The following is a 19,778-nucleotide window of genomic DNA, read 5'->3' on the forward strand; positions in this document are numbered from 1 at the left end:
CTGGAGGGAGAGGACGGCACCAAGAGTCAGACCTGACTCAGCCCCTGGCTCTGCCTCTCGGCAAAATCATCCCCCCTTCAAGCCTCCGTATCCGCCTGTGTAAAAAGGGGCTGATCATTGCCACCTGGCCCATTTTAGGGATGGCCTGGAAGGGAGGTGCCCGTGCAATCTGGGCGCATAGTAGGTGCTTATAGGCTCAGAGGCGCTTTTGCCCTGCGGCCCCCTCAGCTGAGTCCTGAGATCAGGGACCTCAGTCTGGGCTGAGGGAAGCTTCAACTCTGTCGTCCCTTCCTGCCCCCCTCAGTCACTCCAGATCGCTGCCTTCCTCTTCACTGTCTGCCACGTGGTGATTGTCGTCCAGGACTGGTTCACGGACCTCAGCCTGTACAGGTGAGGCGCTGTCGGGAGCGGAGCCAGGCTAGGGACGGGGGCCCCGAGACTCAGCCACTTGCACAGCTCTCACCACTTCCACACGGCAGCCACAGGGACCCTTTGAAAACGTGAGTTGGAGAGGATCACTGCCACCTAATCCTCTCTCAGCACACATACACACTTACCACCCTCCACGGACTGTGCACATCACTCAGAGTAAAATTCAGGGTCCTCCCCATGCATGGCTAACAGGGTTCTACGTGATGTGGTCCCGGTCACCGCCCCGACCTCCCCCAGCACTTGCCTCACTCCTTCCATCAGAAGTGTGGTGGCCCCACGGCTGTCCCTCGTGGCGCTTAGGACCTCTGCACGCCTCACCTCTCGGCTGGAAACACTCTCCCCGCGGCTGCCAGGCCCCCTCCCTCATGCCCTTCACGTGCCCCTGAGGCCTCCCCAACCTGCTAACTGCCTCTCCTGTGACTCTCCCGCTCTTACCCTGCTGTGTTCTCCTTCACTGCACGTATCACTCCCTGACAGGATGGTGTGGACCTTTTTATGGTCTTGTCTCTCCCTCGTTAGAATGTAAGCCCCAGTGGCTCACACAGTGCCTGGCACAAGGTGGATATTTAACAAGTTTGTTGAATAAATAGCACGCTGAGGAACTGCTCCTTAGAGCCTTGTGGTCCATCTCCAGGCGTAGGTGCCATTCCCGCGGGTCCCTGGTGGGCAGGGAAGGGAGGGAGTCAGGATCTGGCAGGAGTACTGCCTGAAGCAGCTGGAGGTTCCAGAAATGCCCCCAGATAGGACTGGCTCCGATCCTCTTGGCCTCAGGCCCCAGGAGGTAGCTGTGGGGAGGCCAGCAGCCCTGGGCACGGGGCCCAGACAGACAGATGGAAGGAACGGGAGCTTGTGGGGAGGGGAGAGCCGAGCTGAAGGAAGCAGATGTCTCCGGAGTCAGGCAGCCCTGTGTTTGAATCCCAGTACTTGTTAGGCGAGCGGTTGCTTTTTCCACACTTCCTCATAGGCAAACGGTGTCCTGCAGATGAAGTGAGTTAAAGAATGTAAAGCATTCAGCACAGCACCTGGTGCCTAGTAAGCAGTAGATTAAGTGGGAGCTTAAGGTTTGTGTTAGTAACTCTGGGGGTGGGTGGGAGCTGAGGGTCTGGCCAACAGTAAAAAAACAAGCTGCTGGGGGAGCCGGCTGTTGTGACCAGATCTAAGTGACTTCATTCTGAAACACCCCCTCCTACCACCGTCGTCTGTTGGAATTCATTCAAAAGACAAATATATTGGGCATTTACATAGGCTGGTCTCTGTCCTGGGCTCTGGGGATACAGGTGTGAACAAACAGGTAACACAGGCTGCCCTGTGGAGGTCACATTGTGGTGGGGTGTGGCCTCAGGCTGGCCCTTGCAGAGCCTCGGTTTTAAGCCAGAGTCTACAGGTGGCCTCCCCAGAGCAGGTGAATCCCTGGAAATTGTGGATACCATATTTGTGGCCGATTTAGGGATGGCCTGGAAGGGAGGTGCCAGTGCAATCTGGGCGCATAGTAGCTGGTTATAGGCTCAGAGGCGCTTTTGCCCTGCGGCCCCCTCAGCTGAGTCCTGAGATCAGGGACCCCGGGCTGGTCTGAGGGAAGCTTCCACTCTGTCGTCCCTTCCCGCCCCCCCCCCAGTCACTCCAGATTGCTTTGTGTACGTGTCTGTACGAGGAGAAGGGCCATAGTTTATCAGATCCCGTTAGCCCTTATCTCAGGTTTATTTTATTTACTTTTATATATACTTTTATATATTTGGAAGAATTACTTTAAAATAGCATAAACTGGAAACTTATATCCATACAAAAACCTGCACAGCTTTATTCATAATTGCCAAAACCGGGGGCAGCCAAGATGTCCTTTGGTAGATAAACGGATAAATAAGTTGTGGTACATCCACACGATGGCATATTATTCGGTGTTAAAAAGAGATGCGCTGTCCTGCCATGGAAGACAATGGAGGAGCCTCAAATGGAGATTATTAAGTGAAAGAAGCCAATTTGAAAAGGCTTCATACTGTATGACTCCAACTCTGTGACGTTCTGGAAAAGGCAAAACTATGGAGACCAGTAAAAATATCAGTGGCTGCCAGGGTTGGGAGGGGGAGGGAGGGGTGAATAGGTGGAGCAGAGAGGATTTCTGGGCCCCGAAACTACTCGTGTGATACAAGTGGTGGATTTATGTGGTTTTTGTCAAAACCCATAGAGCATACACCACCAGGAGGGAGCCCTAATGTAAGCCACGGACGTCGGGTGGCAACGGTGTGTCACTGGAGGATCATGGGAATGTTGCCAAGCGGGAAGGCTGTGTGTTGGGGGCGGGGGGGAGGGTCCGTGGGAATTCTCTTTGCTTTCCACTCAGTTTTGCTATGAACTTAAAACTCCTCTAAAAAGTAAAGTACTTTTCTTGATGGCATAAACTCGTTAAAAAAATACATACGTGTTGACATGGGTCCAGGGATCAGTGTCTGAGAGGGTTGTCTCTGGGTTCCCTAAAACTGTGTGAGGAATACGGTGTGTATGTGGCATTTTTCTGAGTGTGGCTGTAGCTTTAATCAGATCCGTGAAGGGAGCCCCCTCCTTCCCCAGGCTGTGGGATATGGGGGGGCTGGCAGCAGAGCACCAACCTGTCACCCCAAACCCCAAGGTTCCTCCAGACAGCAGAGATGGTGAAGCCCTCCACCCCGTCCCCCAGCCATGAGTCCAGCAGCTCGTCAGGCTCCGATGAAGGCACTGAGTACTACCCCCACCTGGGTGAGAGGCATTCCGGGGGCTGCACTGGTGGGCAGGGGAGAGTGGGGGGTGGAAACCGGGAGTACTCTGCGGAGGGGGCGCTGGGAGGAGCACCTGTGGGGCTTGTGAGGAGAGTCAAAAAGGATTAGCTGCCACTTCCTCTGAGGGTCCCCCTGGCCATCAGGGCGTGACCCCCGAGTCCAGCTCTGGCCCCTCGATCAGAATGGGAGCCCCTTGGGGGCAGCACCCTAGTCTGCCTGCTTCTGGGTCCATGGCACGGGGCTCAGGGAGTGTGGCGTCGGCCCCAGTGGCGCCACGCACCCTGTTCACCCTGCTTGGGCCCCTACTCGCGCATCCTTGGTCCGCTCTGTCCTTGCCCTGCGCTCTGACGCACTGCTCCTCTGCAAAGATCCGGCTCGTTTATGACACCCCAGGCAGGGTCTTCCCTGCTTCCTCCACCTGGCCCAGCCCCTGGTCTTTCTGCCAGGCTCCTGAGCAGGTGGCCATCAGACTGGGGACTTCCTGAGGGCAGAAACAGACTGACTCATTTCTCTGGGTCCCCAGCGCTGCCCAGCACAGGGCCTGGTACTAAAGGGAAGTTACTTATCATGTAAATACAAGTGATCTGAACTCAGGGGCAGGGCTGGTCTTTGGTGTGAGAAGGGGAGTCTGAGTGGCGAGTGGCGAGTGGCAGTGGCGAGCGCGAGCTCCCCGTCTCCTCCCACCCGCAGTCTTCCTGCAGAACAAAGCTCGCCGGGAGGACTTCTGCCCTCGGAAGCTGCGGCAGATGCACCTGATGATTGACCAGCTCATGGCCCACTCCCACCTGCGGTACAAGGGTGAGGGTCCCCCAGCCCCCCCCAAGCTGGCCAGTGGCCTTCTGGCTCCCAATCCAGTCCCAAAGCCCCGGCCCCCAGACCCATCCCCTGACCCCAGCTTGACCACCCTGCGCATACCTCCCCCGGCCCTGCAGCACTGTGCCTGCAGCCTCACGGGTTCCCTCCGCCAGGTACGCTGTCCATGTTACAGTGCAACGTCTTCCCTGGGCTCCCACCCGACTTCCTGGACTCCGAGGTCAATCTGTTCCTGATGCCCTTCATGGACAGCGAGGCAGAGAGTGAAACCCCCCCAAGAGCAGGTACGGTTCCGCCTCGAGGGGATCTGGTCCGTAGGGAGACACGGCCCACCTGGTTAGAGGGAGACACAGGCTGCCCCGGTCTGGGGGTGACAGGGACCCGCCCTGGTCTGAGGGGAGACTCAAGCCTGTCCCTAAGGTGCTCAGACCCTTCCTTCCGTGGGAGCACGTTTCCGAGTCACGGAAGGACGGGGGGACCTGGTCCGGGGCTGAACTCAGGCGCTCCTGGCAGGCCAGGATGCTGTTGACGGGGACGAAGGGCCTCTCTCGGCGGGCTGTCCCCCTTCGCCTCCCCTCCTAACTTCTGACTTTCCAGGACCCAGTTCCAGCCCCCTCTTCTCCCTGCTCCCTGGGTACCGAGGCCACCCCAGCTTCCAGTCCTTGGTGAGCAAGCTCCGGAGCCAAGTGATGTCCATGGCCCGGCCGCAGCTGTCACACACGATCCTCACCGAGAAGAACTGGTGAGAGCGCTCGGCAGAGGAGTCAGTGTGAGGGCCCCACCTCCAGCGTGTTGAGGGTCTCGGAGGTCTCTCCACACCTCAGCTTCCCTTCCTGGAGCACTGATGAGTGCTACCATCTTGTTGCCGTTCCATGGGATTTTGAATCCCAATCAGCCGGGAGGGTGTAGATCTTGTCACCAGTTTTACTAGTGGGGAGGTTCAGCCTCAGAGAAGGAAGTGTCACGTGGCAAGGTCATGCACTGTGGTTGGGTGTCCCTTGACTGCAAGGAGTAGGGCCAGTGAGCCCAGTCAAGTTTAAAGATTTATTCTGAGGCCCTGAGTGCAGAGAGCATAGCTGCACCGGAGAGGAAAGCGGAAAGCTGTCGGGAACCACGGGAGCCGCGTTCTCCAGGCCCCCCCTCCCCCGACTAGCCCCCTCCACTGGGAGCCTCTGCCTCTGGCTTTCTCCACCTTCCTTCACAAAGCCCTGCGCTGCCTCCCCAGCCCCGACTCTACGTGGCTCTCTATGCCCAGAGCCCACAGCAGTGCTGCCACAGACCCGGGGCTGCCTCATCTCATTTTCCAGAGAAACAGAAACTTGAGAAGTAGCTGCAGCTTGGCTCCCCTGGGTCTGTCTGCAGTCGGCTGTGGGCAGAAGGGGCAGGGAGTGCAGACACAGCAGGAAGCCACTCTGGAGCTCTGTTTCTCTCTTTGGTCTAAACCAGGGCCCAGCGGGGAGGGGAGAATTTGGGAGGTGGGGGGTTATGCAGCTGCTAGACGTTTCTGATCATCACAAGACTCTGGAGGGATATAGAGATAGACCCCTACCCACAAAGGCCAGCACTGAGTGGAACGGGAAGCAGTTTGGGCCCAGAGGTGGGCGCTCGAGGACTTCACCTTCGCTTCCCCTGGGGGAGGTGAGGGGATCAGGTCACCTAGCATCGGCGTTGGCATCTTCCCTGTATCCCAGGCGTTACGGTCATGAGGGGGCCACAGCCAGGGCAGCTCTGACTGTTGACCTCCCCTCACAGGTTCCACTACGCCGCCCGGATCTGGGACGGGGTGAAAAAGTCCTCCGCCCTGGCCGAGTACAGCCGCCTGCTGGCCTGAGGCCAAGGGGAGGAACGGCTCGCAGAGAACCCCCTTCCGGGCCCCCAGTGGGTGGCGAGGGGCACCCACGTCCTCTCCCCGCGGGGCGGAGAGCGGCAGCAGACCTGATGGACAAGGGACCGTGACTTCCTCACCCGGAGACACGAGGTGTCCAGGGCCGGTCCCCCATCCTCAAGGGAGCGTTGTTCAGGGGGTGACTTTGAGATCCCGCCCCCAGCCTGGACGAGGTAGCCCATCATCAGCCCCCACAGGGACAGGCGGCGGGAGGAGCCTGAGTGGTCACCAGGAAGCCCAGACTCCGTGTCGGCCTCCTTCTGCAGGGACAGGAGCAGCAGGTCCCTCTGCCCTGACTCCAGGCCCCTGCCTGGAAGGTGAGGCAGGGTCTGGGAGCTCTTTATTGGGGCAGATCTGGTGGCTGGAATAAAAACAGTCATGCAAGCCTGTTCTGGCGCTCATCTTCTTCCCCCTCCCCAGTGTGCTGTCCTGGGAATCCCCCCAGTTCTGGGTCCCAGCCCTTGGGGGCAGGTTAGCCATGGCCTCCCATTGGAGCCTGAATGAACTTCCCGTGGGCACATCCACTGTAGGTCAGAGAGTTGCCAGGGGTAGTTAAAGACCAGTCTTTGCTATGGAGGAAGCCTCTAGAAAGGGGTATTCTATTTCCTGGGGTGATATCAAGCCTCCTGTCTCTGTGTGCCATGGAGAGGAAGGTACAGGGCCCTCGTTTTCTGCTCACTTGAAGACGGTGCCTTCCCTTTGGTGAAATGCCTAGTTAAATGCAATGCCTAACTCAATTCGTTAAAAAACAGAACACGTCCTTAGTTAAATACAATTAGTCAATATAGTATACTGTCACTCGGTATCCACAAGGGATTGGTTCCAGGACCCCCCGTAGATACCAAAATCCTTAGATGCTCAAGTCCCGTATATTAAACAGCACAGTATTTGCATGTAACCTACGCACATCCTTCCATCTACTGTAAGTCATCTTCTAGACTGGTTAAAAAACCTAATCCATGGGCTTCCCTGGTGGCGCAGTGGTTAAGAATCCACCTGCCGGGCTTCCCTGGTGGCGCAGTGGTTTAGAGTCCGCCTGCCAATGCAGGGGACGCGGGTTCGTGCCCCGGTCCGGGAAGATCCCACATGCCGCGGAGCGGCTGGGCCCGTGAGCCATGGCCACTGAGCCTGCGCGTCTGGAGCCTGTGCTCCACAACGGGAGAGGCCACGACAGTGAGAGGCCCGCGTACCGCAAAAACAAACAAACAAACAAAAAAGCCTAATCCACCAGTCAGTGCTGTGTAAATAGTTGTAAATACAACGTAAATGGTATGTAGATAGTTGCCAGCACTTGGAAAAGTCAAGTTTTACTTTTTGGAACTTTGTGGAATTTTTTTTTCAAATATTTTCAATCCAAGGTTGGTTGAATCCACGGATGTGGAACCCTCGGATACAGAGGGCCAACTGTACTTCCCCTTAGTCAAAACAGGTTCTACCCTTGTTCAAATACTCATATGTTATCCTTACACATGATGTTACCCTTACACATGGTGGCTTCCTTCCTCTCTAAACCTCAACTGCTCTTGCTGAGAAATGGTCCCTCCCTTTAATCCAGAACCTACCCTCAATTAAGTACACCATACAGTTCAATGTAGTACCTATCCTCACCTGCTCAGTTAAATATGGTACATCATCCTAGTTTAGTGTTTCCCAAAGTATGTCTCTAGATTGGTCTGTTCACCACACCCTAATCCCAAACTAGTCCTGGCCCTCAAATCATACCACTCCACCCTTCAGTAAAGCAGTTGGTTCCAGTCCAACCAGCTGATCTGGTCAGTCCACCACCCCCCATGCCACTTTGGTCTCCCTGGCTTCCCCCTGCCCTCTGACATACCCTGTATACAGTCCTGGTGTCCAGGTCATGGGAATCCCGGGGTCTTTTGAGAAAAAAAGTACAGCTGAAGAGGGTAGAGTGGGGGTCAGTAAAGAAAGCAGTCAGGCCAGAAGTGGGGAGTCTGCAGACCCCAGGTCTGGGAGGTACGAGGCCCAGGGCAGGCTCTGGCCCTGCCACCACTGGCTGAGACCTTAGGCGGGAACCTCCCTTCATGACCCCCCAGGCCCTTGAGAGCTGTTCACTGCCCTCTTATGGAAATGCTTCTGCATCCTTTGCCGCCGTGCCCGATCTGCGGGGACACCTTTCTGGCCACTCTCTCCAGCCTGACAGCTGGCTCTTCTCTGCCTTATCAGAACTTAGCACTCCCGTGTGCCGTTCCCTCCCCTTGCTTCCCAGGGGAGTGCTGGTTGGTGTGTGGGTTCACCAGAGTAGGGAAGGTGGGGGCAATGCCAGCGAGAGCGTGAGACCCAGAGCACAGAAGCACGAGAGCACACAGGCGCAGACAGGAGAGTTGCTGCTGAGTTTCTTCCTTCCCGTCCCCCAGTGCCACCCAGCCTGGGCACAGATGGAGCCTGCGTGCTCCCAGCCCCTCACTGCCACCTCCAGCTGGCCCAGGCTCAGGGCTGGGATCCTTGACTGGATTTATCTGGGAGCTTGTGTTCAGGGTTGTCGAGGGAGGCCTCAACCAGCACGCTCTAGGTGTCCACATCCAGGGAGGTGCAGAGCATCGGTAAACAGTGGCGAAGGAGAGTCCGCAGGCGGCCAGGGAGCCCAGGATGGGCACGTTGAGGGGCTCCTGGCTGAACGCCGAGGCATCCCCGGAGGCCTGGCCCAGCAGTGCCGCCACCAGCGCCTCGGTGGTCTTGGTCTTCGGGCCCTGTAGCGCCTCCAGGATCTTGTGCACGGGCCGGCCCATCTGCTCCGCCAGCCTGACGAGGGAGTCCTCGTCCAAGCTGAAGCTGTGGCGGTAGCCCTCCAGGGAGTGGGTGAGCGTGTGTGCACAGGTCACAGGCCACTTCCGGCACGCCCGGCACGGGACTCGGGTTGGCCCCGAAGGCCACCATGGCCACCAGCCAGATGTGCTGCCGTAGCGAGGCCGCCTTCCGCTCCAGCACGGGCTTGGGGACGTTCGTTGGGCAGGGCCACCAAGAACGTGCGCCGCTTGTGGCTCTCTAGGCCCCTCACCGTCGACTCCTCCAGCAGGCGGAAGGCGTACTCGCCCAATTCAAACATGGACAGCAGGAAGACTTTGGGGTCCTTGAGGCCCTCCGCTGCAGGAGACAAAAGCACTTTCAGTGGGTCCCCGCGCCAAGCCGACCCAGCTGTCCTGAGAGCTGCCTGGGTGCAGGCTGGGTCTACACAGCATGTGGCTTAAGACCGTCAGCCCTGGAGCTAGGCTGCCTGAGTTCAGATCCCAGCCTCGCTCCCTACGCCCTGTGTGGCATCAGGCTAGTTACCAAACCTCTCTGGGCTTTCCTGTACTTACCTGTAAAACCAAGGGATGCTTGTAACCTACCTCCTAGGGATGGCATGGTGGTGAACTGAGCTGGTGAAGGTGGTCCGTGGCCGCTGGTGAGCCCTCAAGAAACAGCTGCCGGCCGCGACGCGTTGCCAGCATCCGCCTGGGCACGGGCGGATAGCATTTGCACTGCTCTCACTTGGCCAATACATAAGCCAGTACCTACCCTTTTTTTTCCTTAATGCAAGTGACTGGTCTCCATCACAGGTGACTGAAATGGCAGCTGTAAGCAGCATTTCACCATGGGGGCCATGTGACCATGGGCGACCCCTCACCCCACTGTGGGCCTTGGTGGGAAGATGAAGGGGAAGGGGGAGGCAAGCCCTCAAGAATCCAGCCCCCCCCCCAAAATAAATAAAAATTAAAAAAATAAATAAGGAAATAGATAGGAATTTCCTGGCAGTCCTGCGGTTAGGACTCTGCTCTCACTGCCAAGGGCCCGGGTTCAATCCCTGGCTGGGGAACTAAGATCCCGCAAGACGCTCGGCCAAAAAAACCCAGAGCGAATCCAGCCCTCCAGAGCCTGCCCCTCACCCTCCAGCCTCCGCACACAGTCGTTCCGAGGCTGGATGAGCACCCTCTCCTCCGAGAAGGAGCTGAGGCGGCGGCTGCACGAGGCGGCGACGTCCACATCCACCTTGGAGTGGATGCGGTAGAAGCGCTCGCCCCGCCGCCCCGGATCTCAAGGGCCAGCTGGGCATGGTCAGCGGCGAAGCTCTCCAACGTAACGATGAGGAAGAAGTCGTACCGGCCCAGCAGCGCCCGCTGGAGGTATTTGTCAGCCCGGAAGGTGTGTGCGCCTATGCCCAGCAGGTCCCAGATGATGATGTTGGGGTACTTGGGATGCGGGTATGGCGTGGGGTCCACGGTCATTTCCACCACTCCCGTGCAGACCGAGGTGGGGGTCCTCGCCCCCCCAGCCCCTGGATGGCGTTGACAAAGGTCGACTTGCCTGAGTCCGTTCCCCCGGTAACACCAATGTCCAGCCCGACGTTCTCCAGAGGATGAAGCGTAGATTGTAACGTGGCAGCTACTGCTGGCGGGTCCCCCGCCTCCTTCAGAGCCCTGGTGCCCTGCGAGAGCTCCAGTATCTTGGACTGGCTGAGGCATGATTGGAAGACTTTGCTTGCCATGGGCTACCTGACCCCCAGCTCTCCGTCTTCAGGACTTGATGACCTTGGACAGGACAGGTAAGGGAGTATTTTCACTCTGAGTTGCCTTCCCTTCTCTACTTCCCTCAGCTTGCCTGAAGTATTTGCGGCATCACCAGTAATAGCACTGAGCGTGTTACAAGATGCCAGGCCCGGTGCTAAGTGCTTTATTTAAGTTCGCATTTATTCATCACCACCAGCTTCTCCTCCTGGAGTATCTCATCAAATCCTCAAAACAGCCAGAAAAGATTCCCTCCCTTCCTCTCCACATTTGGCACTGAGACGATAGATCACTTGCCCAAGGCCTCCAGCTGATTCCTGGGGATATCGGGAATGGGGCTGAAATCTTTTGGTCCTGGAATTCAAAGTCTTAAATTTGGGGGGCATTTACCATGCACCAGGCACTGGGATCAACCATAAAGGGCAGTGATTAAGAGCTGGAATCTTCGTCATTGCTGGTAATCATAGATCAGGTTTATTTGATGTTTACTCTGGGCCAGCCACTGTTCTAACCATATACATGATTTCATCAAGTGCCCATTCTACAGAGCAGAAAACTGAGGCTCAGGGAGATAAAGGTCCCTTGCTAAACGTCTTACTGCCTGCACCAGAACCAGGATATGGGCCAGCTCCCTCTGATCCTTTAGCCATACAACCTCCCCCCACAAATCTTTGCACAGCTAAGCCCTCAGTACGTGCCAAGAGTGCTGCATTTCCAGCACTAGCAAAACAGACGGGTCTAGTGCATTTGTGGAAACATTACTCATCCTCGTTGCCTGGCTCCTGAGTACGTGCATGTGCTCGGGAGCCACAGGGCACACCTAGGCAAGCCCCGTCCTGCCTCTAGGCCTCCGAGGCCTCACCGGTGTGATGGATGGGGCAGCCACGTTCACATCCTGGGATTGCGTGACGGCGTCTAATCCCAACCGTGCCAGGGACTTGTGGGGTGACATGGGGCAAGCCATATCCCCTCTGGAGCCTTCATTTTCCCCTCTGTGAGGGGTGGTGGTGTCAGTTTCCTCACCTGTGGAGTGGAGAGATGACTCCTCCGAGCCCTCCCAGCTCTGCTGTTCTAGGAAGACTCGGGGTCTTACTGCTGGCGAGGTTCAGGAAGAGGCCAGCTTGGGAAGGGCTTGGAACATGGGGCTGGGCTTGATCTTTATCTGTGGGTAGCCATGGAAGGGTTCTGAGCAGGGAAGGGAGGGGTCCGAGGTGGACCTTAGAAAGAGCCCTCCTGGGAATACCCTGACGGTCCAGTGGTTAGAACTCCACGCTTTCACTGCCGAGGGCCTGGGTTCGATCCCTGGTTGGGGAACTAAGATCCTGCAAGCCATGTGGCGTGGCCAATAAATAAATAATAAAAATAATTTTAAAACGAACCCTCCGTGGCCTTACGGTGCATTAGACTGGGGCCTGGGAGACAAGGTGAGGGGCTGGGGCAGGACCTAGGTGTGGAGGGGGAGGCCTCAGCTGGAACAAGGGCTGGGGGTTGAGATGGGAGGTGGGAAAGGGAACGGTGGAGGCAGAAGGGACAGGACGAGGCCACTAGTTGGAAGCAGAAGACAAAAGTCACCCAGGCTGTCTCTCTTAACCTTAGGCCCAGTGTGGTGAGAGCAGGCCTGACCTTTCCATCTCAGCCATTTGGGGTTGGTGAGTCCTGTGCTTAGGATGATTTCTGAGGGTCCACAGGTATAGGGATGTGGGCTGTGTTTTTGAGAATGGATTTGGAAGGGACCTTCTTTCTTGTGCCTCTAAGGGAACCTACCATGGTCCCTCGCACCTCCTTTGGTGCCAAAAGGTCCACATGAACCCCAAGTAGTCCTTGCAGAGCCAATGGGAGGCCTTCTGGGAAGAGGGGAATCTTTTGCAAAGCACAGAGCTCTTCAGCAAAGAAAACTGGCACCGCCATTAACCCTCCAGGTAAAAGTGGACCCTGTTAGTCTGTTTCCCAGAGTCAGGGGTAGTTTGAGGCCCCCAGATGGGGCTAGAACCATCACCAGGTCCTGGAACACCCTCAGGGAGTATTAGTGAGGCCAGCTTCACAGCACCAGAGATGCCTTCTGAATTCCTGGAAACTCGCCCTTCTCTGCACCTAAATCCCACCTTTCCCTGACCCTCATCCAAGCCCACAGATGCTCTTGGGGCAACCCCTGTCCTGTCCAAGCTCCCCACTCTGGTGGTCCGTTTTTAAACATGCATGACCCTTGACTCGGCATGTGAGTTTTGGCTTGAGCAGATAAGGGTGTCAGATTTCCGTCTGCATCCAGCCAAAAAGCCAAGCACAGAGCCAGAGGATGTGCCAACCAGTTGGGTTCCCAGGGTCTCCTGCGCCAGGCTAATACCGTCACTCAGTGCGTTACACACCCTCTGTCGTTCAAAGCCTCGCGCAGAAATCCCAACAGGCACCCTCCCTGTCAGACCCGTGGCCTTTCAGCATCATCCCCAACATCTGCGCCCAGCCACGCAGCCACGCACACACAGACCCGGAACCCCAGTCTCAGCCAACTATTTACCATCTTAGACCACAGCATCCAAATCACAGAGACATACCAAGATTCCTCCCAATCACAGATACACCAGCAAGCTCACCGCCACACACATCCACACGCGGACCCACTCACCATATTTCTGAAACGAGACTCATTCTAGGTGGCCGGTTGCGCCCCTGCCTCTTCCCTCTTTGCATGCTTACAGAATTGCCCACCTGCCCTCTCACCACCTCCGCTCTCATTCTGTTCCCCCAGGTTCCCCACGGTTCCCCGTGGCCACCTGGCCTCCCCTCTCCCTGCCACCCCCCCCCCCACCGTCACTCACAGGCAGCAGGGCTGGCCCAGGATGTCCCATCTCCCCCTCCTCTGTTTAACCCAGTTGCTAGGCACCATCGTGCCGATCCCGGGCACGCGTTGGCCACCCCTCTCCCACCAGAGCAGGCCTTTGGGACTCTGGGGTTCTCAGAAAGGGACATGAGATTGCAGGCCCCAGTGCCCACTCAGCCACCCATCCAAGGTGACAGTGGGCTCCTGTCCTGGATCCAGGCCGGGCTGTCCTGTCGCCCCCAAATCCCTCATGGTCACTTGGGGACCAGGGAGAGAGAGACTATTAAAGAGCCCTGACCCCCCGCCCCCCGTCCATACCTTGAACCTCTCCCTCCCAAGGTCAGTTCCTATCCCATGTTCGGGACCTGGACTTGGGCCCACCTGCCACCCTCAGCCCTCCACACCCTGCCCCTCAGCAACTGCAGCTCTCATTTTCAGCCTTTTTTGTCTGGCTGGTAGGTTTCGATAAGGCTTGGTTTGTGGGTGAGGCAGGGGGTTGGGGGCCGCACTTTCATTTGTCTTCCGACAAATCTCGCTTCTTCCAGCTGTGGAGAATGTACTTGAGGAGGAGGCCGAGCTTCTGGCAGGTCGAGAGCGGGTCTTCCTCGCCGCTCCCCTCCCCGGATCCCCACTTTTCCATGCCGTTGTCACCAGCCGCCTGCAGGCTGACCTCAGGCTGGGACCCCTCCTCCTCCAAGGCCTTGATGCGGACCTGCTGGGCATCCTCGGCCATCTCGTTGAGGCAGCCCCGGAGCATGGTGTAGACGGTGCTGAAGCTGATGCCCCCCGGCCACCAGCGTTCCGAGCAGGGGGATGCCCTTCTCAAAGGCTCCGGCCTCCCTCATGGCACCGTCGGACGACTGGGAGTAGAGCCGCAGGACAGTCTCGGGCGAGACCTCGTTGGCCAGCGGGGAGAGGATGTCCGAGCGCAGATCGCCTGCCTGTTTGCCCACCTGCTCGGCCAGCTTGGCTACCGAGTCGTCGTCCAGGCCGAAGCTGCGGTGGTAGCCGCGCAGTGAGCGGACGAGCAGTGCATTGTCGTAGCGGCCGCCGGCCAGGCCCGGGCAGAGCCTGGATGACGCCCAACACCAGGGCCGTCTTGAGCACCTGCTTCTGCAGCATGTCCGTCTTCTTCCGCAGGGCCTCCAGCAAGATGTCGGGCAGCGACAGCAGGCCGGCCTGGCGACGGGGCGCGGGCAGATCGTGCTCCCAGGCGGACACGAGCAGCGGGAAGTCGTGGTGCGCGGGCGAGAGGTTGGACACGAGGAAGACGCGCAGGTCGTTCACGCCGGCCCCATGCAGCCGCTCGGCGCAGTGCTCGCGGACCTCCTGCAGGGCCGCCGCCTCGCTGACGCCCGAGGGTCGCTGGGTGCGCGTGCGCACGAAGTAGAACTGTTTGCCCTGGCGCAGGATCTCGGAGGCCAGGCGGGTCTCCACGGCGCCGCAGCGGCGGGGCGAGACCAGCAGGAAGAAATCATAGCGGCCGAAGTCCACCTGCTTCAGGTACTTGTCGGCCGGGCAGCCTGGAGAGCCGGCCCCCGGCAGGTCCCACAGGGTCACGTCTGGAAACTGCGGGTGCGGGTAGGGCGAGGGCTGCATTGTGGTCTCTATGACGCCAGTGAGGGCCGCGCCGGGGTCCTCGGCACCCAGGCCACGGAGGGCATTAATGAGGGACGACTTGCCTCCCCGGACTCGCCTGTGACGCCCACCTCCAGCCGGGTGCTCTCGAAAGAGGCCAGCAACTCCCGGAGGCAGGAGGCGGCCTGAGGGATGTCGCCCGACTCGAAGGCGGTGCGCAGGGCCTCCAACTCTTCCTTGGCCATGAGGATGGTGTTCTCCTCCTCCCCGGGCACCGCTGGCAACTTCGCAGTAGCCATGGTGACCGGCGGTTCAGAGGGCGTGGGGGCTGGGGGAGAGTCTCGGAGGGACACGTGATCCTCAGCGTCTGCGGGGGAGCGGGGAGAAGGGAGCCATTCACGCCTCCCGGGCCTTGGCGTGGGGCAGGGAGAGAGACACGCCGAGGATATAAGGGGAGTCCCTCTGGAGCCCCGCCACCCTCTCCTTCTCAAAAACCCGGGGTACGTTTTGGACACGAGGTAGGGGGCTTTGGAGTTTGGTAGGCCCAGGTTCCCATCCCATCTCTGCCATTAACTTGCTGTGTGGCCTGGGGCAAAACGAGGCACCTCTCTGAGCCTGTTTGTTTCACCGCTTAATGGGCGTAATGACTGACCTGCCTACTGAGGGGCTGAAGAGTCTTGGGGATAACCTAGGAACTCGGACCGTTTCATGGGCAGCTTGAGACCCATGCAGTCACACGGGGCTCCACGCTTAAAAGGCCCAGCTCTTTGCTTAATACTCTGATGTCACTGATGAAAATTGTAACTCTTTGAAGCAGGGGCCCTGCATTTGCATTTTGCACTGAGCCCCGAAATTTACTTAGCCAGACCTGCAACGGAAGGGGCTTCAGCCCAGCTCCTGCCGACCAGGCAAAGAGAGCAGCTGCTCTCCTGCTGCTTCTACTGTGATCGGAAGCAGTGTGAAGTGATGGCCACGGGGACCCAGACCCTGGAGCCACACTGCCTGGGATCCAATCCGGGGCCAACCACATACTGACTGAGAGATTTGGGGCAAGTTCCTTAGCTCTGCCTCACATTCCTCATCTTACACATGAGGATCATAACGATCATAGCAGCAAACCACCTCCTAGGGCTGTTGAAAATGAAATGAGTTCGTACATATAAAGCACTTAAAACAGTGCCCGGGGAATTCCCTAGGGGTCCAGGGGTTAGGACTACGAGCGTCCACTGCAGGGGGCCAGGGTTCGATCCTTGGTCGGGGAACTGAGATTCCAAAAGCCTTGAGGTATGGCCAAAAAATAAAATAATAATAAAATAAAATAGTGCCCGACCCAGAGCAGGTGGTCTGCGTTATCCGCATCACCGTCATTGTTCTGATCATTATTAATATTCTGAGCTGTGTGACGTCCCTGCCCTCTCTGAGCCTCACCTGCAGCATCTGCACCATGGAAGATAACCTTGCCCACCTCACAGGGCTGCTGTGACCATCGTAAGCCTCATCATCTGTCTTTCTCTAGGCCATCTTTGAAGACATTCTCGGGTGCAGCCGGGCACGGGAGGTGGTGCCCCCCCACACCGGGCGTCTCATTAAACACCCAGCCCTGTTTGGCAGGCCTTGCTAGGCCAAGTCCCCTCCCACCTCGCAGAGCCCGTCATGACGGTCTCTCCTGTGACCCCATCCTCCTCACCCTGGAGTTTCCCTGGCCTCCCTCTTCCCAGTCACACGCTCTTCTTGTCCATCGCCTCTAAAATACACTTCCTCATTGACTAAGACTCTTCAGAGAACCCTGGGAGAGACGCTCAGGTCAGGGACCACTGTCTCCATCGGACGGAGACGGACTGAGGCTCAGACTAGACAAGGGATGTCCCCACTCAGAGGCACAGCCGGGACTCAAACCCAGGTCGCTCTGAAGAGCTGCTCTCCCTTCAACCACACGTCTTTGCCTCCCCCTTCTCTCCTCGGCTGCCCCTGTCCCCAGCCGCACCCAGCCTCCTACAGAAGACCGTCCTTATTCCATTGTTCCCTCCAGGTCCGATCACCCAGCCCAGGTGGGGGCATTTCCCCCAGGCTATACCCAGTCCCTCCTGTGCCCTGTCCCCTTAACCCATCCCAGGGCATGGCCTGGGTAGAGGAGAGGGGGATCCTGGGACAGGTCCCAATGCAAGGGGCGGACAGGCCAGTGGCCCCTGGGGTGGGCTTAGGGTTGAGGGAGCTGGGACTGGGATTGGACAGGGCCCAGCTGGAGAGCCCTGCCCTCGGGGAACTCACCTGCCCTGCAGGCTCTCTCTCCCCTCTCACTCTCCCCGCTGCTGGGGCCTCCCCCGGCCCCCCGTTAGCACAAGGTCAGGACCCACCCATTATAATAGCAAACCGCAGCTTATTGGTCAGCCAGCCCTGATACAATAATGTGAGGGTGATGTCAGAGGACCCCCCCAGCTGCTCATGGGACCGCCACTCCACCACACAAACACAGAGACCAAGAGATGAAAAAATATTCTCAGAAATTCCCAAACAGCAAAAACACAGACTAAGTTTCCTCCGCAGAATCCACAGCACGCAACCCTGGCCCGAAAGGGGAAGGAAAGACACAGACCCTCAAATACAGAGTCATTACAGAAAAGCCAAACACAGGCAAACGTGCAGATATAACAGCCACGCAAGCAACACACATTCAGGCACACACAGACTTGCAGACCGGAAGAGACACAATTACACACGCAGACAACGTATACAGATGGCATCCCCTGAAACCCACCACATCCATTCATTCTGCTCCAGCTCCTAATCCATGTGGCCGGCCGTGATCCGGGGCCCCGGAAGTACATCAGGCTAGGCTCGGCCCTTGGAGGCTCCAGGTTGGAGGAAAGGGGGATGGCAGCAGCCCAGGGTGACTGTGGGCCAAGACAGCTGCCAGGCACCTGCACAAATGCATCTAATGCAGGCTGGCACGCTGCCAGGGGCGCTTCTCCCAGCTCCTGAGAGCAGCAGCCAGAGAGAGGCTGAACCCATGCCTGTCTGCCAAGTCTCCTCTTCTCTCTTCATCCATCAAACATTCAGCACCTCTCCAGGCCTCATCCTGGGCTAGGTGCTGGGAACGCAGCCATGACCAAGACAGCCCCGGCCTCTGTCCCCACAGGACTCACAGTCCAGTGGCAGAGTCAGATCCATCCTCACACAGTGATGGCCCAGACGGGGCCAGACTGGGATGGGGGACCCCAGAGGACTGTGGGAGTACCAAGGGGCCACCTGACCCAGCTCAGGATTCAAGGAGGGCTTCCTGGAGAAACAGTCATCTGAGCTGAGATCTGAAGGATGAGAAGGAGTGAGCCAGATCGCCTGCTAGGGAGTTGCGTCCAGGCTAAGGAACCAACCTATGCAAAGACGCTAAGCTGAGAGGAAGCTCTCATTTGCCCAGTAATTCACTCAGTTATTTGGCCATTCCACAAACATTTGTTTAGACCTGACCAGTCCCTGTGCTGGTCCAGAGATGTGACTCACACTCACCCCTGCTCCTACACACCTCCCGGGCTGGTGGGTGCGCTGAGTCGCTCACACGCTAAGGCTGAGTGTTCGCTTACTGGCATTTATGATGCGCCAGGTGTGTGAAGCCTGTCAGATGGAGTAACTCACTTAACCTGGTCTAGAATTCTGTTCTCCCACCTGAAAAAGAAAGAATATATATATATGTATAACTGAGCCACTTTGCTGTACAGCAGAAATTAATGCAACATTGTAAATCAACTATACTTCAATTAAAAATATTTTAAAAAACGAACAAAAATGAACAAAAAAACCTTTACTGCTAAAACTGCTAACCATCAAAAACAACAAAAAAAGAAAAGGCAGCTCCATGATGACACCCAGGCAGGGCCAGCTACACCACAATGGCCACCTGTCTGTAAAGCACCATTGACTGGGACTCTTCCTGATTTCAGAATTGCTAAAATGCAGGGGGGATGAAAGGGGTGCATCTGAGAATCGATGAAGGTGTTTCCTGAGTGCTCATGCTGCGTCTGCCAGTCCGGGAACACCGCAATGACGCAGACGATATTTCCCGCAGGGAGGAAGTTTGTGCAGTATACGTTTACTATGGGCCAAGGCCCATTGGTCGATGTTCGGGACCCAGCAGTGGCCAAGGCAGCCCCAGCCCTGTCCCCACAGGACTCAGAGTCCCATGGGGAACACAGACCCACCCCCTGGCCGTGACAACCCACAGCGGGTGAGGTGGGGATGGAATGGCCCACAGGGCTGCGAGAGCCAGGGGATGCTTGACCCAGCAGTGTTGAGGTGCCAGGTCAGCGAAGGGTTTTTGGAGAAAGTTACTCAGCACACGTTTTCTGAACACCTGCTGTGTGCCAGGCCCTGTGCTGGTCAAGGCTGGAGATACAGCCAGGACTAAGACGGTCCCTGGTCCTTCCTTCCTGAAGCTCCCAGTCCTCTGCCGCCTCTTCCTCCTCCCATTCCTCCTTCCCGCTTCTCATCTTCCTTTCCTCTTTGTCCTTTCTCTGTGTGTCTCTGAAAAATCCTAAAGCACCGCCTTAGAAATATCTACACATTATGACCTTCACCTTCCTGCCATTTGCCATCACCCTGGGGAAACCTGAAGCTTGTCCCCAGGGATTCATTCATTCATTCATTCATTCAAATACGTATTGGCTGCCTTCTGGATCTGGACACAGTTCTGGGCACTGACACACTGGTGAACAAGACACAGATGGCCTTTGCCCTCATGGACCTTATATTTTTGGAAAGATATAGGTGATAAACAAAAATAAGGTAGTGTCCGATAGTGATAAGAAAAAAGAACAAGATAGCAAGGGTACAGGATGGGGCGGAGGGTTGGTGGATCACCTGTAACTATGGCTGCCAACAGTTTCTCCCATCTCCTTAGACACATGCCACCCTTCCCATCAAGAGGGGGAGTCTCTGTCCTTTCCAGGATCTGAGCTGGCCTTATGACTTGCTTTGATCAACAGAATGTAGCAGAAATGACATTCTGG

General features: G+C 57.2%; 2 protein-coding genes and 1 pseudogene across 2 annotated transcripts in view; 1 reads left to right on the top strand and 2 right to left on the bottom strand.

Annotated features, from left to right (window-relative positions):
- The window catches only part of SMG9 (SMG9 nonsense mediated mRNA decay factor), a 19,208-nt gene extending 12,944 nt beyond the window's left edge, over nucleotides 1-6,264 (top strand). The window contains exons 9-14 of the mRNA XM_067718009.1: nucleotides 305-390; nucleotides 3,056-3,162; nucleotides 3,873-3,980; nucleotides 4,151-4,279; nucleotides 4,593-4,737; nucleotides 5,748-6,264. Of these exons, the coding sequence (XP_067574110.1) occupies nucleotides 305-390; nucleotides 3,056-3,162; nucleotides 3,873-3,980; nucleotides 4,151-4,279; nucleotides 4,593-4,737; nucleotides 5,748-5,826 (654 nt within the window). The 3' untranslated portion in view covers nucleotides 5,827-6,264. The remainder of the gene's footprint in view (nucleotides 1-304; nucleotides 391-3,055; nucleotides 3,163-3,872; nucleotides 3,981-4,150; nucleotides 4,280-4,592; nucleotides 4,738-5,747) is intronic.
- Nucleotides 6,265-8,201: 1,937 nt separating this feature from the next.
- On the bottom strand, nucleotides 8,202-11,349 carry LOC137215496 (interferon-inducible GTPase 5-like; annotated as a pseudogene).
- A 2,328-nt stretch (nucleotides 11,350-13,677) lies between these two features.
- Nucleotides 13,678-15,077, bottom strand: LOC137214358 (interferon-inducible GTPase 5-like). Its single transcript, XM_067718010.1, is given in 4 exon segments — nucleotides 13,678-13,987; nucleotides 13,989-14,253; nucleotides 14,255-14,885; nucleotides 14,888-15,077. Coding segments are annotated over 4 exon segments (1,362 nt in total). The 3' UTR covers nucleotides 13,678-13,711.
- Nucleotides 15,078-19,778: the final 4,701 nt, after the last annotated feature.

Source organism: Pseudorca crassidens, chromosome 20 (genome assembly GCF_039906515.1).
Source record: "Pseudorca crassidens isolate mPseCra1 chromosome 20, mPseCra1.hap1, whole genome shotgun sequence".
Classification (NCBI taxonomy): domain Eukaryota; kingdom Metazoa; phylum Chordata; class Mammalia; order Artiodactyla; family Delphinidae; genus Pseudorca; species Pseudorca crassidens.